Raw genomic sequence first — 19,306 nt, forward strand, 5'->3', positions numbered from 1 at the left:
GTACTTAGGCATAATTCATAAGTCCCTGATTGTACCATTGTCCTCCATTGTTAGTGACTATTACAAGAAGCCAAGCTTATCATTCAAAAACTGCTAACTGAGACGTTATATCTAAAGTTTAATAGAAACCTAATTCTTATTTGATTGAAATATACAATTTAAACTGTGACAGCGTAACATTTAAATTCACACACTGACTTAAAACTAAGACTGTCGTTCATAATTTCAGTGGTCATGATTGAACGTTTCTTGTATTCACCACTGAACTTGCTGGTCGGCCTAACTATTAACATATTAAAGAACCCCTATAGTGGCGTGAAACAGAAATTGATTTTGAATATTTCAATATAACATATACATGTGTAACATCCGGAACATTTGCACGCTAGAGCTAAAACAGAACTTAGTTATTTTATCTAACATGGTCCATTGTTACTACAAATGATTTAATGTTGATTTATTCATTGATCTAGCCATTTTTATATTGAAAACTGATAACTATTAAGTGTGCATGATATGTGTGGATTTTACAGTACAGATCGTACTCTATTCTGTCTTGCTTATTCCAAACTATATACATAAATTATTTAAAACATATTATTTGCAAGTCTGTTATTTTTATTTTGTGTCAGAGATTGCTAATTTATCTTACCCTACAAGTTTCTAGTTTGTATTAATGCATATTCTTCCCATCACAACACTACTGTAACTAACAGTGATAATTCGGCTCAAGGTGAGATCCTGAGCGAATTTAGTGAGTTGTTATCAGCACACAAACTGGTATAATAATAAAATCATTTGCCTTACAAGAGAAGTGTGCAGAAGCAGTAGCCCAGTTTAATTAAACTTTTATTATAAAGCAGGTTTCAAAAATCAAAATACTTCGACAGTATAATTTTTTAGAGAATTTCAGTGTTCTGTTTTGTATTTGGTTTTAATATACCCTAAAAAACAGAACTGATTTACTTATTTACAGGTGTTCAGAAAACTTTAAAACTATAATATTTCCGCAGTAAGCACAAAGCTATGGACATAATTTTTTTTTTAAACTGAAACTTTTTGGGTGCGATGGGAGTAAAATTTCAAGGCCGAATCTTAATGAAACGTTTTCGTGAAATATTGTTTTGAGACGTTTTTGACGCCAAATAAATATAAAGGGAGAACTCACGGGTCGATGTTTGAATTGCCAAAGAAATTTTACTTCCATCACATGTAATGAGTTACACTTTTTTTTTATTACAACAATGGCTCTCAACTCTCGACACAGCTCGCTTCTACTAACCGCTAGCCAGAGCCGGACGAAGAACCCTGCTTACGGCATTTGGTAGGAGTGATTTCGTGAATGGAACGAAAGTAGAAGGAACGGAAATTTGTAACGGTGCCGAAGTCGTCAAGATGTCGGACCCACGTGTAGCAACATAAACCCGTATATAGTAAAACTACCTTGGAATATATTTGGTAAACTAAAAGAGTCGAAGAATTAAAAATTACAAGTTTTAATATACATAAGAAAATTGGCATTACAATGATATATATATACAGTATTTTAATAAAATTCGTGTCGAAAATCAGATCCAAAGCCGGGGTTTAGGATTTTCTCAAGTCTTTTAAGCTTTTATCGGAGCTGTTTCTAATAGTTTAAAATTTTCATGTGTTTCGTGCTGCTATCTGCGCATGATGGTCGCAAGCAACGTTTACGATTCAGACAACGAAATATAGCAGTGGGCGCATAAAGTATGTGTGTGATTTGCATTTAGAAATTTTGGTATTTGAAAAAAATAAATTCTATTTATCAGCATATTTATCACGCTCGGCATTATTTTAAAGAATTCTACGTTGAATTTCTTGTTCAAGTGTGTGTATTTGCGATATGAGAACACATGAATTTGCTCTTTACCGAGGTTGGATGTTTACACATCACTAGCGAGTACTGAAAGATTCGCTCGAATGTTTTATTTAATGAAACGTCTTTATAGCCGCTAGGGTGCGTCGAGGCAATAACGTTCATCAGAGCGCAATAAAAAACAGTAACGCTTAGAGCGAATACAGTAGCGAGTAACACAACATATGATTTTTCGTCGCTATGTCTCTTATGTTGAGAGAAAATGCACTTAAGTACACCTGCTTTATATTCAATGGAAATCTCAGGTGTCAACAGTCTCTAATTAAATAAAAATGTTAAAAGTAGCAAAAAAATAAAATTATCGCCAAACCACAGTTTGTAATATATTATTTGACACAGGAGTTTGTTTAGCTGCAGTCTGCAAAGTTATAATTACTAATTCTGTTATAGTTTACAAAAAAAAGGTAAATGCGGATATTCGAATATCTTGGAGGGCTATAGGTTTAGACAGCTAGCAACACTGGCCGTACGTCACTCACAACCCGGGAGAGTGAACGGCGGGGTCGCGGGCCCGACGTCTCGCCAATTAACATCGGCGAGCAGCGCTGGTTTGGATACCCGAGACGCTAATAACGAGACGAGGAGGGGGAGGGGGAGGGGGAGGGGGAGGGGAAGGGGGAGAAGCGTTTAATTACCAGCGCACACGTCGACACCGATAACACCCTGCGTCCGGCCCAAGTGGGCGACGATACCGTTACTTGCGGGATGAGCGGCGATAATGCGCGCCCTCTGACGAGTTCCCGCTGCGTTCCCCTGTGAGCCCAGACTGCTATGACACGAAAACGTAGAGTTTCTGCAACTGCACGGAGACGGACCCATAAGGATTAGCTCAGCAATGCTCTTCCTTATACGTTGCTCCGTGCGACAATACTTGGCTGCGGTGGTAGCCATGTTTATGTGTGTTCTAAATACGTTAATAACAGTTTAAAGTACAATAATATATAGTGCTGTATTATTGCTTTGTGGTTTATTTTCATTATATGCAAATTCTGCTATGAACTCAAAGCATAATTCTTTTTTAATTATATTAATACTTCGTAACCTCAAAATGCAATCTCATTGGTTGCCATTTGTTATGTTTCCGTGCATTGTGGAAGCAGCAGACAAAGTGAAATGTTCCGGAAGATCCGTCTCCGCTACCGTGTCATTGTAGAACGGGCATAAGCCCGGACTACATTTGCGATAACACGCAACATATCCATCTCAAAACGAAAAGGGGGAGGGTTTTTTTCTTCCGAAGTCAACCTCTTTCATGACGGAGGAGGATCTAATGACTTCTTACCTATGACACACTGTCTCTATTCCGCAATTAGTTTCTTTCGAACTGTTAAAATACCAACAACTAAACACATTTAAAAATTTTGATAAATTTATTTTATATTTTTTTCCTGTGTTCTTAGATGCAGAAGCAGTTGTAGACACCGCCCTTCCCCCACCAAACCAAAAATATGTAAATAGCACCTGTGCACATGCCCAGCACAAGAAGTCAAAGCTACATTTACACACAACAATGTTGTTTGGAACATATCAACTATAGTCAAAATTTCCATTTTCAAACTTTTGAATTTTATCAGCTTTTTAACAATTTTTTTTTTCCTAAATACAATTATTTCAGTTTTATTTTTAATGACTATGTTATGACAAGTGCTATTTTACAATGTGGCTTCAACAATCTGTTTGCAAACATTCAACTTCCATGCCTCTGTGCTATGCGCGTCATGCTGTTTCAAATTTACCCCAGCCATAATGATACTATGATTTTCCATTTCTTTTTTCCATATTGACTATATCTGTTTTAACGCAGCATAAAATATTTTTCCTTTTCTAAATCAGTAAGTAAAAAACAAGAACATACTTTTAGCACAATAATAAACCTTTTTGACCACCTTTGTTTAAAAAAAAATGTTATTCAATCACACTTCATGGCTTTACCTAGAACTGTCTACTTGATCATATGCTGAGATAGGGTTTTATATATTTTTAATGACTTGTGTAGCTTTTTCAACTCATTATTTAATAGTTACAAGGGGGGGAAAATGTTAAATATGACGAATTTTGAAGTGATGTAACTTCCATGAAATGAAATATATACATATATATACATATATACATATATATACATATATACATATATGTGTGTGTGTGTGTGTGTAATTTTTTTGCATGAATATCAACAAAGTGAAAATTTTTAACATGTTTTGTGTCAAGGGGAAATAAATAGATTACAGAATGAAACCTTATCAGGTTTAAGTTCAGTGTGACTGTCTACTTCATTATTTTTCTTTTTTTGAGAAAATTATTTAATACTGTGTTATGAAATATCAATACCCAAGTTAAGTTCAATTGATTTAATTAAATTTTGTAAAACTGAAATATATTTAAAATGTTTGAAACACAAAAAAAAAATTAATCTTTAAAATTAACATATACTGTGAAAAGTGGCCAAAAACTCTATTGTGGCCCATGACCCAATTCTAAAATCATTAAAATGTAACAAATTTCTTTAGAGCGTGACAGATATGCCTAATTTACAATCACGTATTACTTCAAGGCTTCATATAGCTAAGAAGTTCCACAAGAATAAACCAATATTTTTAAGGGCAACTTCAAAATTTGTCCCATTTTGTCTGATATAGCTACACAGTACATGTGTCAATTGATTTTTTCCTGAAATTTTTTGTTGGACAGTATGATTTATGATTTTGTGAGTATGTATATGTAAGTGCATGCATTTGTGAATGTGTGTTTGAATTTTCATATACCTATACAAATATTTTCTACTTTTACAAAATAATATCTCCTTCATCTTTGGACCTGAAAAAAACCCTGAAGTCCATATTGCAAGAAGCTTTCAGCAGAAGCATTTAAAACAATAAATTAGAGATAATATCATGTTATAATGGATTTGCCAATTTTTCTTATAAATATTAATGATCTGTTAGAATTTTATCTAACCATTCAATACATGTTTGATTTAAAGATCGTTCTTTGCCAGACAAAGTAAAACAATAAATAAAATGACAAATAGTACGCACTAAGAACTGTGTGTTTCATAAGTGGTAGTTAACAGAATAAAGAAAAAAAATTTCAGTCAAAATTAATTTGGTTTAAAACTAAAATAGATAACATCATGTGCGTAGATCCTGGGGGGTGGGAAGGGAGGAGAGCAGGAAATAAAGAGCCCCTCACCGAGGGGGCTCACTTGTGGTTGCAAAATTGTGACTGTGAAACAGGGTTGATGAATGTACATGTCAAATTTATGTTTTATGGAAAACTTTCTGTATATTTTAAAGTTTTCTACTTATTTCATGCATACAGTCCACCAAATGGGCAGTATACAACATACAAGCACCCTATCCAGAGATGACTTGTGTCAGTTAAAAACAACATGCAAAACACCCGGGCTGCGCAGAACCTCCCTTGGGAACCCTACAAATTTGCTCCCCCGCCTAAGATTAAAATTAAAACTTTGCATGTACGCACAAACACACAAACAACAAAAGTGATGCCTCATAATTTTTTATCGCTGCAAAATTCTCTTTAAGACAATAAACTAGTATTTCTTCCCCATTACAGAAACTGACAAAAGTGGTCAGAAAAATCAGTGTGTGTATGTATGTTCCCTATGGACTCCAAAACGGCTGGACTGATTTTGATGAAATTATCAAGCAATCTTCAGATTAGCACAGCAGGTGATCCTGTGAATTAAGGTAGCGATTGGATAAACAGCTTTTTTTGTTGGTCATTTTGTATCATATTTTCAATACAAATTAATACATAAAAAGTTTTTTTTTTTAAAGATTTTTGAATATTCACAATTACAAGCGATTTTAGGGTCGCTAGTTAGGATATAAATAGTACCACAGATACATAACCCATTATTTGATAAGAAAAAAAGTAATTACAAGCCACCAAAACTTCATACAAACATGAGCCCACAAAAATTAAACTATTTGTGGTTAACTGCCAGTGTGATTACTGTTAACAAGTTAACCACTGCAAAAGTTAATTTTCAGTACCAACACAGTCTCTTTGAAGAGAAGGATTAAGTTACTTTGGTGTTAGTTGAACCCACTCTGTTCTAAGATAAGGTGAGTTTTTTGACCTGTGCTGCAAGGAACATTCAGACTTTGACAGGTGATTATTTTTAAAAAATTAACAATATAATTATTGATACATGACTGACTTGTGTGGAGGTACATGACTCTGTGTTCACTTTGTTGATTAAGTCATAATACTCAGCTGTCACAATCTGAATGTACCTTACGACAGCTGTCAAAAATTTTAAACTTATCTGGAACAGTGTGTATCTTAATTCTTGTATTATTTGTAAAAAAACATATAGGAAACATAGTAAAAAAAAAACTTCAGTTAGCACCACCTTAACATTCAGGTTTAAAAATCATTTCCAGGAAGGTTACGTGAATAAATTAGAAAGACACCCAGCACCACCACAAACGAGTCCATCAGGTATGGATAGTAAAAAAGGTTATAAATGAACATAACAGCCTATGTACAGCAGGAGGAAAAAATGTGAAGAGATTGTTAAAGGCCTCCGAAACTAGATTTCTAACAGAGTCAGAGTGATAATGCAGAATGAGATAATGTACAGCAGTAAGAGCACACCGACCCGCCACCGAAGCAGGAAGCAGTACGACGTGGGGTGCGTTACCTGGAGACCACCTGAGGCTGGGGCTGGGACCGGGGCCGGTGCGTGGCGGGGACCAGGGGCTCGGACCTCGACGTGGTCGTCGTGGGTGTGCCGGGGTTCGCGAAGCTAAACACTTTCTTCACCGACTCTAACATGCTAAACTTGTTCTCCTCGATCGTCGTGCTCTTGTACACATCGTCTGCGAGAGACCTGTACGATGCGCCTACGCCAGACGGCATCTTCACCGCCTGCCCGCAGGAAGCAGCCAAACACAAGAGAAAAAAAAAAATAGAACTGAAAGGAACAAAAAGTAACAAGTGCACTAAAAACTACAAATAACATATGTTTATAGTGTAATGCAAGGCAAAAATCACAATATAAATAAATGCAAACATGCTTATAGCAAACTTTATACAGCCTAGCAAAACAAATTTTTACTCTAATGAACATCAATACACATGCAAAAGGCAAATTTCAAAATAAATATAAATTGTGTGCTTTCAAATTACAAAATTTTTAGTTTGATAGCAATACTATTTTGAAATAAGCACCTACAAACATGCCTAACAAAAATAATTTAATAAGGAAAAAAAGAACATTTAACAACCATTTAATTTTATTAATAAGATAACAATTTTCAACTCATATAATTGTATTGTGTTAATCTCATTCATTTGATGAAAAATTAAAAGAATCCTTAACACAGAGTTACAGTTACTGAAGGCTTCAAAATGAGTAAATAAATTAAGATTTTGTTAAGATACCTTCTTTGTACAATGAAATGTGAACTACAAGGTATGAAAAACATTCCCACTATAATGTGATCCATAATCAAGTAATGTTATTTATATTATAAAATGCTTGTCAAAACATGCAAACATAAACAGGCAATCTTAAGGACTACAAACCACTGATTACAAACTTAGGTTTCAAAGTATCAAAACTGTAAAAGATGATCAATTTTGGGACCACTGATAGCTTTCTATTACCTGGTTGGCAACTTGCAGATCATACCAAAAAATAAATAAATATTAAGTTGGCGGTGCTTAAAAAATTTAAGGTATCCAGAAATAACCACTTCCTATTTTCCACATCCCTCCCTCATAATTATGATTAACATTCATGATTAACCAACAACCAGTGAATACAGTTATAAAGTTGAGTCAGTTGTATCAGATAAAGAAAACATTTGTTTCATAAACAACCCAGTTATTTTTAAGTAAATTCAGGCAGTGAATAAAAATTATCCCAATATGTGACAAAGTAAAAAGCAATTATGAATATTCGTGTGACTTGTATGTGCTTATAATTTAAGCAAACAAGGTAGTAAAAAATACAAAAAAAAAATCGTAAATAACCAATAGCATAACTAAGCAAAATTTGTCTTCCCTCCAGCAAGATAATTTGCATTATTCAAGCTGTCACTTACGAAACTAAATACCACAAATTTGCAATAAAAAATTCCATTTGCGAGAACAGGAATCCTGTGAAATACGGTGACAAAAATATTTAATATAATAGTTGTAACTAAAACCAGGAACAGGAATGTAAGCATGCAATTTCTTTGGAGAGAAGGGGGATAGAAATACTTTGCTTGCCATTTTCTTTTAAATTCTATTAATTGGTGGGTTTTGGGGATAAGGGGGTATATCCCACCTTGCCTAGGAATAATAATTGTCTGGAAGGCCTATGCACTTAGAGACTAAGTAAAAACCCCAAAAGTTCTTTTAAATGTGTTGTAGCAATACTGGCAATTAAAATTACTTTCATCACACATACAAATGAACTCATGATCATCTCTTCTGAAAAATTCTCAACATATGAAAAGTGTATAACCAAAGTATTCTGAGTATGCCGTCAACAATTCTGTAGATGACTGAAATATTATGTAAAAGTTTATCACATGCAAATAGTTTTGTGTTCATTATATTTTGTTTGTTAGTAAAATTAAATTTTTTTTGTTTTACTATAAGAAATTATGAAAAATTATAAAGTTACATCAATATTACCATATTTCCACTGCTTATTGTTCGCTGCATGATATATTGCCTGGATATACATTGCTAGATATAAATATAAGAAGGCAATTTCACAAACCGATCAATTGACACTTTGGTAAAAGTGAATTTAATTTCAAGTCAAATTTGCATGTGATTAATTACATCCAACTCTAAACTAACATACAGTAGAGTCTCACTAATCCAGACTTGTCCGGACCGGACCCTGTCCGGATCATCCGTAATCAACTTTAAAATGTATCAAAAACAAGTTTTATAGGCTAAATAAAAAATCTTTATGCTTAAAAATCAACTGCGTTTTATTATAAGGTACTTAAGAAACTATATACATATGTATGTAACATATATAAAACAATAATATGTATTGTACATACCTACATGTAATTAAAAAGTATAAAACAATTAAAGTTTAAAAACAATTAATTTACTCGAAAAAGTCTGTAATATTCTTTTGTTTTAAAGAAGATTGCCGTCGTTTTGCCGTGCGATCTCGTAGGCACCTCAACGTCAGTAGCTCAGCAGACGTTGTGTCGCTTTGCTTCTCAAAGTAACTCAGCAACCCCTCCAGCATTGTAGTCGCTTCGCCATGAGTTGGGCCAGCTGATTCCTCCGTACCTCCATCGTCATCTTCCGAACTGTCTATTTCAGTTGCTGTGTTTGCAATGCATGCATCCACGATTTCATCTTCACTTAACATTTGATGACCAATACCGTTGTCATCGTTAATCCATTCTGATATGTCATTCTCCTCTATGTTGGCACAACCCTCCAACTGTTGAAAAACATGTACAAAATCAAAGCTAGTTGAAGTTGGTTGAGTTTCGTCTTGTCCCTGTTTTTCCTGTGAAATGCTTGGCCACAAATTTTTCCAGCTTTTTTGAAGAGTTGACGGTTTAATTTCTTCCCATGCTTCTGCGACCAAGTAAATGACAGTCTTCATTGTCACTTTCTTAATATGATCCATTAAGTTAGCGGACGGATCTGCTTCTTGTTGCTCTAAAAGAAACATGATCATTTTTTTCCTATATCGCCGTTTTATTGCTTCAATCACCCCTTGATCCATTGGTTGTATCAAAGCAGTCACGTTTGGTGGCAGAAATTTTACGAAAATTTCACAGTCTCGCAATTCTTCTTCACTCGAGTGGCATGGTGCATTATCAATTAACAACACAGCTTTTTCTGGGCGGTTTTCGTCTCTCAAAAACTTTTTTGTTTTAGGAACAAATGTTTCAAAAAACCATGCTTTAAAAATTTTGCTGTCCATCCATGCTGATTTTTGTGAAGTGTACTGGGCTGGAAGAGCATTTCTATTAAGATATTTAAGGGCCCTAGGCTTAGCCGATTTGCCTATAACCAATAGTGGAATTTTCAAGTTGCCAGAAGCATTACTACAAGGAAGCAAAGTTACTCTTTCTTTTTTTACCTTATGACCTTTGGCTACAGAATCCAATTTTGATGCTAATGTTTTTTTTGGAAGCATTTTGTAATTTAATCCCTTTTCATCAGCGTTAAACACTTGGCAAGGCTCTAAGTTTTCATCTTTAACAAACTTTTCAAATTTTACTTTAAAGTCTTCACTTGCACTATTGTCACCTGACAACATTTCACCACTTACACTAAGTTCACGAATACCGTGTCGATCTTTCCAACGAGATAACCATCCCACACTGGCAGTAAAAGCAGGGTCACCTTTTAATTTTTCATTGAGTTTGAGCGCGAACGCTTGTAATGTTACGCCCGACAGCGGAACGCCTTGTTCACGTTGTTGGCAAAACCAAATGTACAAAGCCTCGTCTAGTTTCATTTTTTGGTTTTTTTAACGTGCTTCTGTTACCCAGACTGTCCTTACTCACCATTTTAGCACAAAAATCTTCAATTTCTTTCCGATTTTTTTTTCGAATCAGAAACAGTTTGTTTTCCCACTCCTAGATCTTGCGCGATTCTAGTTAATGATTCACCCGCATCAATACGAAATAAGGCTTGGAGTTTTTGCTCCATAGTTACAGTCACTTTCTTACGTTTAGTAGCCATTACGTTGCTCTTAATAAGTGTACACAATACAATGCTCGCACTGAATAAAATTAAACTGTCACAAACACTTGTCACCAGCACGAGTAATCATCAACTGAAGGGAAAAAAACAAAACAACTCGCAGGTATAGATAGAGCGAGTCACTTCTTGGAAAAGACGATGAGCGGAAAACTAGCGGTAATACTCCCGGCTACTGAGGGCAAGAGGACCCTCTCTTACAAATATATTTTCTTATTTTCCTTTGTCACAATATTCTTATTCATCATTTACGTATTTTTTATATCCGTCCGGATTAACCGGATGTCCGGACTAGCGGGGTCCGAATTAGCGAGACTCTACTGTATTTACTTTTATCCTCAATCAGAATAACAAATCTGTGCCTCCTATGAAAATCCTAGAATTTCAAGGTAATTTTAAATGTAGGTTCTACAGAAGTTTCCAACACTAATTTTTTTATTTATTTCATTATTTCTTTACAATTTGTTACATGCACACTAACACTCATTTGTAGCGACTGCAAAGGTGTGGACGACAAAGAAACAAGTACACAGGCTACACAAATAGCAATACTAAGCAGCAAGAACAAAACAAACATATATTAGGATGAATCATTATACACATAGTAAAATATCTGCTCTTAGTCCAGTGTTAGAATTGGAAACAACAGTATGCACTATTCATTTCAATAAGAAGTCAAAGTAGAATTATCTGCTGTCATATTCATTCATTTGAAAATAGGCCAAGTAATATATGGAAAAAAATCTCACATGAAAGCTTCCGCTCTTCCCAAGCATTTCAATGGCACATACAATAACCCTGCCATGCGATAGGCTAATGTTTGTGTGTCCATTTACAACGTGCTATTCTGAAATGATACAAGTCACCAAAACACAAATGTTTGAAAACTGGAACATTAAGCTTTCTCTTAAGATTTCATTGCACCCCCTAAATATGAAAACCAAATTAAAATCTTTTCCCTGGATCAGTAGCCTATTTTTAGGACTTCTCCTCTGAAAATGATTTACACAGCAAATAATTGGGATCATTACACGATACTTAATTTTGGAGCAAATATATGTTATATAGATTCTATAATTTAATTGATTTTGCCAAGTTGTGCACTAATACTCTACTAAGCTTATAAAGTTTTTGTAATGAAATCAATATAAGGGGCGGATGTATAGAAGAACAATGAAGACATTTCTACATTAATTGTACGAAAGTCTGAATAGATCTTTATTTTGCAGGATTGTAGTTACAACTTTCTTCTACTGCACTGTGTTTCAAACTTTTGAATACTTCAGGAAAAATGAATAAATTATTGAGGATGTCTTCATAAAAAATCTATATCATTTTGTTTGTGTGTGAAAATTTTAATCTTTTTTTTTTTAAAAAAAAGCATTACATATTTGAAGGAATAATAATAATAATATTAATAATAATTGAAACATCAGACTTTATCTACAATATCACAAGTAGCACACTGTTGTAGGTATTGCCATTTATGCCTGGTTAATGTATAAACATTTAACTTACTTGTTTTTTAACAGAACGGGTGCTTGTAGACAAATAATTATACAGCTATGATTAAAAGGTAAAGAGAGATAAAATATATCTCAGATTAGAAACCTTTAATTATGAAAAGAAATAACAAACCATGCAAATGATAAATGCAAAGTCATAGAAACCTATGAAATAATGCAATAGAGTTCTAAAAGAAAATTGGCAAACAAAATTCAATTAAATCTACAGAAACTGTGAAATAAATTAGAACATGATACTTAAACTGGAGTGAAATTTGTATGTAAGAAGAAAAAGTTTTGTCTATGCTCAGAATGGGTTAGTAACAAGTTTAGACAAAATCATAATTGCAAACAACGTAATATTTGGCCAGTTACATTTCATTCACAAAATTCTGACTATTAATGAAAATTTTCAAGTCTTACTTTTATTGACTGTCCTTGTCGAAATTAAGTCTATACATACCTACTGAAACATTTCAACGTAAATAAGCCTACTAGCCTATTCAGAATAAACATTCTTTGTTACTCCAGACTGAGTAAGACATAAAGCTATAAACTTAAGTTATAAAAATAAATTACTGGTGACAGTTTTAGATGACTCACAGGTGACATAGAAGTTTGAGACAAAATGTTTAACTTTTTAGTGGCTATCATCAGTCTAGTACGTACACTTTTATTTAAGATTGATCCCTTCCTAGAGAACACCTAGGCCCTATATACTCTGATTCCTATTCTTTTCATGGGGCCAGGAATGTTGAGAAAATGAGAATAAAGGCAAAAATCCCCATGGTCCAGGCACCGGGGAGCCCAGCTAGGCTTAGATGCTTTTTTCAATGTGTGCATTTTTCCTGGAAGTAGGACGAAAATTACAAAACTAATGCTAATACCATTCACTGGAAAGTTATACAAAATGAAAATATCTCATTAACAATAATGGCGACAGTAACTTTGTAGTGTGAAAGGTATTTAATTCAGAAAATTTAGGACTACAGAAATGTCTGATTAATGATCTTGCCAGATTTTGAATGATATAGTTTTAATGGGAATACCATGTGTGAAAATTTGAAATATGATAATATATGTAACCTAGGCCTGTGCGAAGCTTCAATTAAGCAAATCAATCATAGCTTTTTTTATTAAATTTGACTTTTCCAGGAAATTTGTTTTTTAAAAAAAATGATTTGGTTGTGATGCAAAGCTTTGTCTGATTTGAAGCTTCAGATTTGCAAAGCTTTAAACATTGGAAGCCTAAGACTATATCATGAAAATATTTAGTTTTTTTTTTTTTTGTTGTATATTGTTATGATTGAATAAAAATGGTTACTAAAAAAAAGGGTGTCACTTTGTTTGCTCTTACGAATGCTCAATATTAATATTAAGCATGGTTATTTTATAATTTTTATTGAATTATGTTATACATAGGGTCAGATTGGTTAATCACAAAATTAGTAAAAAATATTATAAAAGTTAAACGATTATTTTGTAGCTTTAATACTGTATTTCATAAGATAAGTTAAATATAGCTTCACTGAGAACAATATTCAGTAAATATTTAGTTGGGCGGTATTTGCGAAAAAAAATTTAAAAAATCCAAAAATACCTTTATTTTATGCTCTTCAACGTCCTCTTTTCATTAAAAGTGGCGGAGGTAAGAAATTCCAAATACTTTAGGAGATATCGAATTTTTAAATTTCATCATATGTAGTTGAGCGGTATTTGCGAAAAAAAATGTTAAAAATCTGAAAATACCTTTATTATATGCTCTTCAACTTCCTCTTTTCATTAAAAGCGGCGGAGATAAGAAATTCCAAATACTTTAGGAGATAAGGAATTTTTTAATTTTGCAATACAAGACCTGTGGAACCATTCGAGCGACGCCATTTTTGTTATTTTGCCGTGTGTTCGTGAATACGTGAATCGTCAATGCGTAATTAATAAAATGGTTGATTAGGTCAGGTCAGTTACATTATTAATACTTTCAAACTAAGCCGACATTAAAAATAATGTGAATTAATTTTAATTATTCTTTAGTTTTAAATTATTTATAATGAATGTAACTGACCTTACCTAACAAACCCGTAACAAAGGATGCACAGTAACAACTCACGTAAATTTTTTTTGTTACTTATTACTTGCGCAACAATATCAAAATAACAAATAAGACTTTAAAATTAGAAACGTTAAAAACTCACCTAAATTGGAGGCGGTAATTAAACACAATTTTAAACAATAAATGAACTAAATAATCACGTATTGGTTCGTTTGAATTCTGGCCTATCACGAACAATCACCTGACATCATTATCCAATAAAAAAAGTAGATACTCGTACCTCGTACGTAAACAAGAAACAATGTTAACCGCCACATCACGGCACTGGTATTGTGATGAAATTTAAAAATTTGATATCTCCTAAATTATTTGGAATTTCTTATCTCCACCGCTTTTAATGAAAAGAATAAGTTGAAGAGCATATAATAAAAGTATTTTCGGATTTTTAACATTTTTTTCCGCAAATACCGCTCAACTACATATGATGAAATTTAAAAATTCGATATCTCCTAAAGTATTTGGAATTTCTTACCTCCGCCACTTTTAATGAAAAGAGGACGTTGAAGAGCATAAAATAAAGGTATTTTTGGATTTTTTAAATTTTTTTTCGCAAATACCGCCCAACTACATATTTACCCAATATTCACAATTTGATTTGACTTCGCAAATATTTTAAAATTCAATTAGATCTTTTCTTCAAAAACTAGTAATCGCACAGGCCTAATGTAATCTGCTAGAAAACAGGTAACACTGTACTGACATGAAAACCCACAGTATACAATACACTCTGAACAAACTATAACTCTGGCAGCGCAGGTCAACAGCTATAATCCATGCAAAGAAATCTGAATGTAAGCAGTTCTATTGGTGCATGATTACAAATGCTCCAAAACATAGAATGCTGTATTAAAAACCTTTCCTGTAAAAGCAAACTCGCCTGCACTATAGTTGGAAGCAGCTGCCGGCTGCGAGTGGATACCAACGGAGATGTTACTTCAAGGTAACGGACAGTGTAATACAAGCTGCAGTCAGTAATTGCCATCTATATACACCCAGTTTTTTTATATTAATTTAACCTAAGCATTTAACAGTTAGGGATGGCAATGATCTTGATACCTATTTCATGTACTTAAAATATTTTATATTTTGGTATCAATATTTTGATTCAGATATTATTTTAATACTGATATTAGCTCCGATGATATCAAACTAGGTAAAAGTTCCGTATCACGTATCCAAGTTTATTCCTTTATCCTGTACATTTTGATCCTGTGGTACACGATGCTTGCCATTTTAATTTATGACATTGAAAGATCCTGAAAATAACCAAAACTTGTGATATAACTTAAAAATTATACTCTAAAGTTGGATAAAAAGGAAAATCTATTTTGTATCAACTTACGATCATTCATTGATATACCACAATATTTTTTTCAGCCCAGGATCTTTTTCTATGTACTAAATTAAAACAGCAAGCATCATGTACCACAGGATCAATGCATACAAGATCATGCCATTGGGATCAAGAAATTAACTTGGATACGAGATATAGAAATTTTATCTCAAACTGGAATAAAATAATATCTTCATATTTTTTCCCCCTCACAATTTGTACAAATTTATAATTATTCGTCAATCCTACACTCTTACAGTTTAAAAACTACATAACAGATAAAGATACTGATATTGACTTTCAGTCATTAAAGGTTCTTTAAGAGTTTTTTTTGTGAAAATCGTAGCCTAATGATCCATACTTTTAACTTTCTTTTTTGTATCATTACTTTGTAAATTTTTGCATGTACAAAAATAAGTTTTATTTTGCTAGTAGGTAAGTGTTTAGAAATAGCCAGAATTCAATGTTACATTTATACTTAAATAATTTCATAATAAAGCAAATCAAGGATTTTCAAATTTTGATAACCTGATATATCAATATTATCAAGCAGACATTTTATTGGTATCAATATCATTCAAATAATATATAGAAAGATTGATAGATCAATATGTGTTTAAAATTTGGCATCCCTAGCTACAGTGATCCTGAGTGCTAAATCATGTTTTAAATTTGTTTTTCAAATCAGTTATGTGTACATATTGAAGAATCCAATATTATTGTAATTAAAATCTCTATGAATATATAACTGAAGAAAGATCAAGAATTTAAAGAATTTTTTATAAGAAAAAAAATTATATTAATTGGATTTTTTTATTTTACAAATTTGCACAAATTTGTTTCCTTCCTGGAGCGTGAACATTGTCGGAATGGAGCACCTGCCTACTTGCTACATTAACTCTGCAATTAGTATACCTTGTTTTATTTTTTCATTCTGTTTCAGTTTCTTTTTCAATCTCAACTCTGTACTTAATTATCAAGTAGAAGGGTGCATAAAAAAAAGTGAATAAAAATCTGAAAAGGATTCTTTTTTTACTTCCTGACATTTTTCTAATTACCTAAGACTAAATTATTTTCCAGTAACATGTATATAGAATATAATTTCCGTCATGTTGAATGTTTGAAATTACAAGATGTTCACATATTTTGAGCCGTTGTAAATTGTTTCAAAGGTATTATTTTATATTTCATCATATTTTTTTTTTCATTTAGGTGAATGATTGATTTCATTAACATAGGATTCTACGATTAAATTTTTGCAAGTGTTTCAGATTATTACATAAAAGGAAAGTTTATGGATTAGATTAGCACATTAATAGAATAACCAAACTGTAGTTGATTTTGAAAATATGAATTATAACCTTGGTATGCAATAAGAAACAACTACCCAGTATTTTAAATGTAGCTAAGCTAAGCTAACCTAACCAGCTGTTCACACAAATTTATAGGCCTATGTTAAAGATATCTGTTTGGTGATTACCCTCAACTTTAATTTAGAAATTTTCAAGCATTTTTTAATGATTTTTTTTTTTATTCAAATGATTTAAAACTTACAATTTCCCTCGTCTCCTCAATATCGAGTTTTCTCTACTATATTGAATTGTACATACTTGTATGGGGTAGTTAAGAAAACATTAGTACTAAAATGTACAATTTTCAATTTTTTTTTCCACAACAACCTTTTCAACTCTACGAGTAGACCCTACTTAAGTTGTCTGTATAGTAAGTAAGGTTTATTGCAAAAAGATTCTACTAACCTCAAAATGAAAATAGATAGTTAATGTAGCCTATTTCAACATGTTAATCATTTTTGTGTGTTGTAAAAATGGGTAGCAAACTGCTCAGCCAAAATGACAAATATTTGTATCAGAAGATAAATTTTAAAGGCGAATCATGAGTGTATAAATTCATCAGTAATAGGCTAAAAGATAAACAAGACAAGTGGTTAGGTCGTGATGAAATGAAAAATTGCTGTGAAATCTTCCCTCACCTATCAGGATCGAAAAAGATACATAACTTGTTCTCGAACTTACATGAGATGTCAACCACATAAGAATACACATTGTCTGCTCAGATAAAATTCGAATGCACAGCTATAATTCTGTTGCCACTTCCTTCAAAACCTATTAAATTTTTATTTGTTCTTAGCTAACATTTTCCGTTACAAAGACTCTCGAACAATATTGGGATTATTATTAAAACCTTCTAGGTTAGTGGTTGTCGATATTCACACACAATTTAGCTTGCCTGGTGTGTATTTAATTGGTAATGAAAATGAATTATTTTCTGAAATGTAAAAATAAATTATCAGTTTAGTTATCTCAGTGGCATTTAATAATTGCTGTTTAGATGACAAAAATTGGACCTAACTCAATAGTACAAATGACACAAATTGGTTTGACACTTACGATTAGTTGTCTCTTGACTGGAGTTATCACGAAAATAAAGGTAAACGTACAAATAATACAAAACTTAAAAACTTGCCCGCCTACAACACGCACAGATCACTACTTCGTTACTTTTAATGTATCTCCTTGACAACAGATATACGTCACTTCGATGTTAAAACTAGAATCCACCCTAACCGAAGTGAAGTTTTACCCTTCACGTTAAAATAAAACACATAAAACAAAAGACTACAGCTTCACTCGTTCAGCGACAGCTTCCTATTGGCCACACAATATCACGTGGTCTTTGGACAAGGGTTTTTTGTGTGAGCGTGCGGCTGCGTGTTCAAACAGTAAATGTAGCGTCACATACTTGCAGTGAATTGACCAACTTTACATATTAAGAAATCTTCCATTTTTTAATAATTTATAAAAACTTACAACGGAAATTTTTCTTGCAAATTTAAGGCTAAGGATTTATTAAATTTTTCTTGCCTAACGACAAATTGCTGCGATTTGAGTTTGCACAGTTGGCAGTACGAAAATTACTTTTACAGCTTTAAAATAAATAATACAGTCAACGAAATTTAAAAATCGGATTGTATACAAAGCCTGCTAATTTATTCGGAAATATTTTTACAAGTTACTCTCAATTACTTTCAGTGATGTGGTGTAATTAAGTTACAAATTTTGCGCTACGTATAACATTTCTTAACTAGCGCTACCTAGCAAGTTAGTACGCAACCATTTACGCTACCTAGCCTTTATATATGTAACTACATTAGCGTGAAAAAGTAAGTCCGTTTTACAACCTAGATGTCACTAGTTAGTAGATTTTATTTTTTAATCGGTAATAATATTTTAAATAAATAAAAACTATTTCTGCTAAATATGTCTCATTTTAAACATATCGCACGATTATTCAGTAAAACTTTCAAAGTGAACTGATGTAAACAATTTCCAGATGGCCGAGATGCGTTAGGTCGTCTCAACAGAAGAAAAACGAGTTTGGTCGTTCGGGTGTTTTCGTGAAATGACGTATCCGGCTAGACCTTCAAAGTAAACAAAACTGTGAAATTGCGTGCATGTTTTGATTTTGTTTTCGTGCTGTGGTTTAGTAATGTAAAAATGCCTGCTGTTAAGAAGAAATTGGTTGCTTCATTTGTAAGAATAAGGGTAAATCTGTATTGTACGGATTAGCGCCAAAAAAAATCGTAAAAATATGAAATTACTTTCATTATATGCTATCTTACGTCCTCTTTTCAGAACCGCCTGCGGAGATTAAAAATTCCAATTACTTTTGGAGATATCGAATTTTTTAATATTAATTTTTTGGCGATTTTTTTAAAA

The 19,306-nt window shown here is 32.8% G+C and overlaps 1 protein-coding gene across 4 annotated transcripts in view; it reads right to left on the reverse strand.

The window, feature by feature from the left end:
- Window positions 1-18,251, reverse strand: part of LOC134546237 (protein NDRG3) — a 161,400-nt gene extending 143,149 nt beyond the window's left edge. For 2 of the 4 annotated variants that reach the window (XR_010079115.1, XM_063388918.1), the window contains exons 1-2: window positions 17,978-18,220; window positions 6,576-6,802 (exon numbers count right to left, since the gene is read on the reverse strand). Coding sequence is in view for 2 of the 4 variants with exons in the window: in XM_063388918.1 (XP_063244988.1) it covers window positions 6,576-6,793 (218 nt within the window). In the remaining 2 variants the exon portion in view is untranslated. Of the gene's footprint in view, window positions 1-6,575; window positions 6,803-17,977 lie in introns of all 4 variants that reach the window. The other 2 variants (XM_063388917.1, XM_063388919.1) reach the window with 2 other exon arrangements.
- Window positions 18,252-19,306: the final 1,055 nt, after the last annotated feature.

This window comes from Bacillus rossius, chromosome 1 (genome assembly GCF_032445375.1).
Source record: "Bacillus rossius redtenbacheri isolate Brsri chromosome 1, Brsri_v3, whole genome shotgun sequence".
Taxonomy (NCBI): Eukaryota; Metazoa; Arthropoda; class Insecta; order Phasmatodea; family Bacillidae; genus Bacillus; species Bacillus rossius.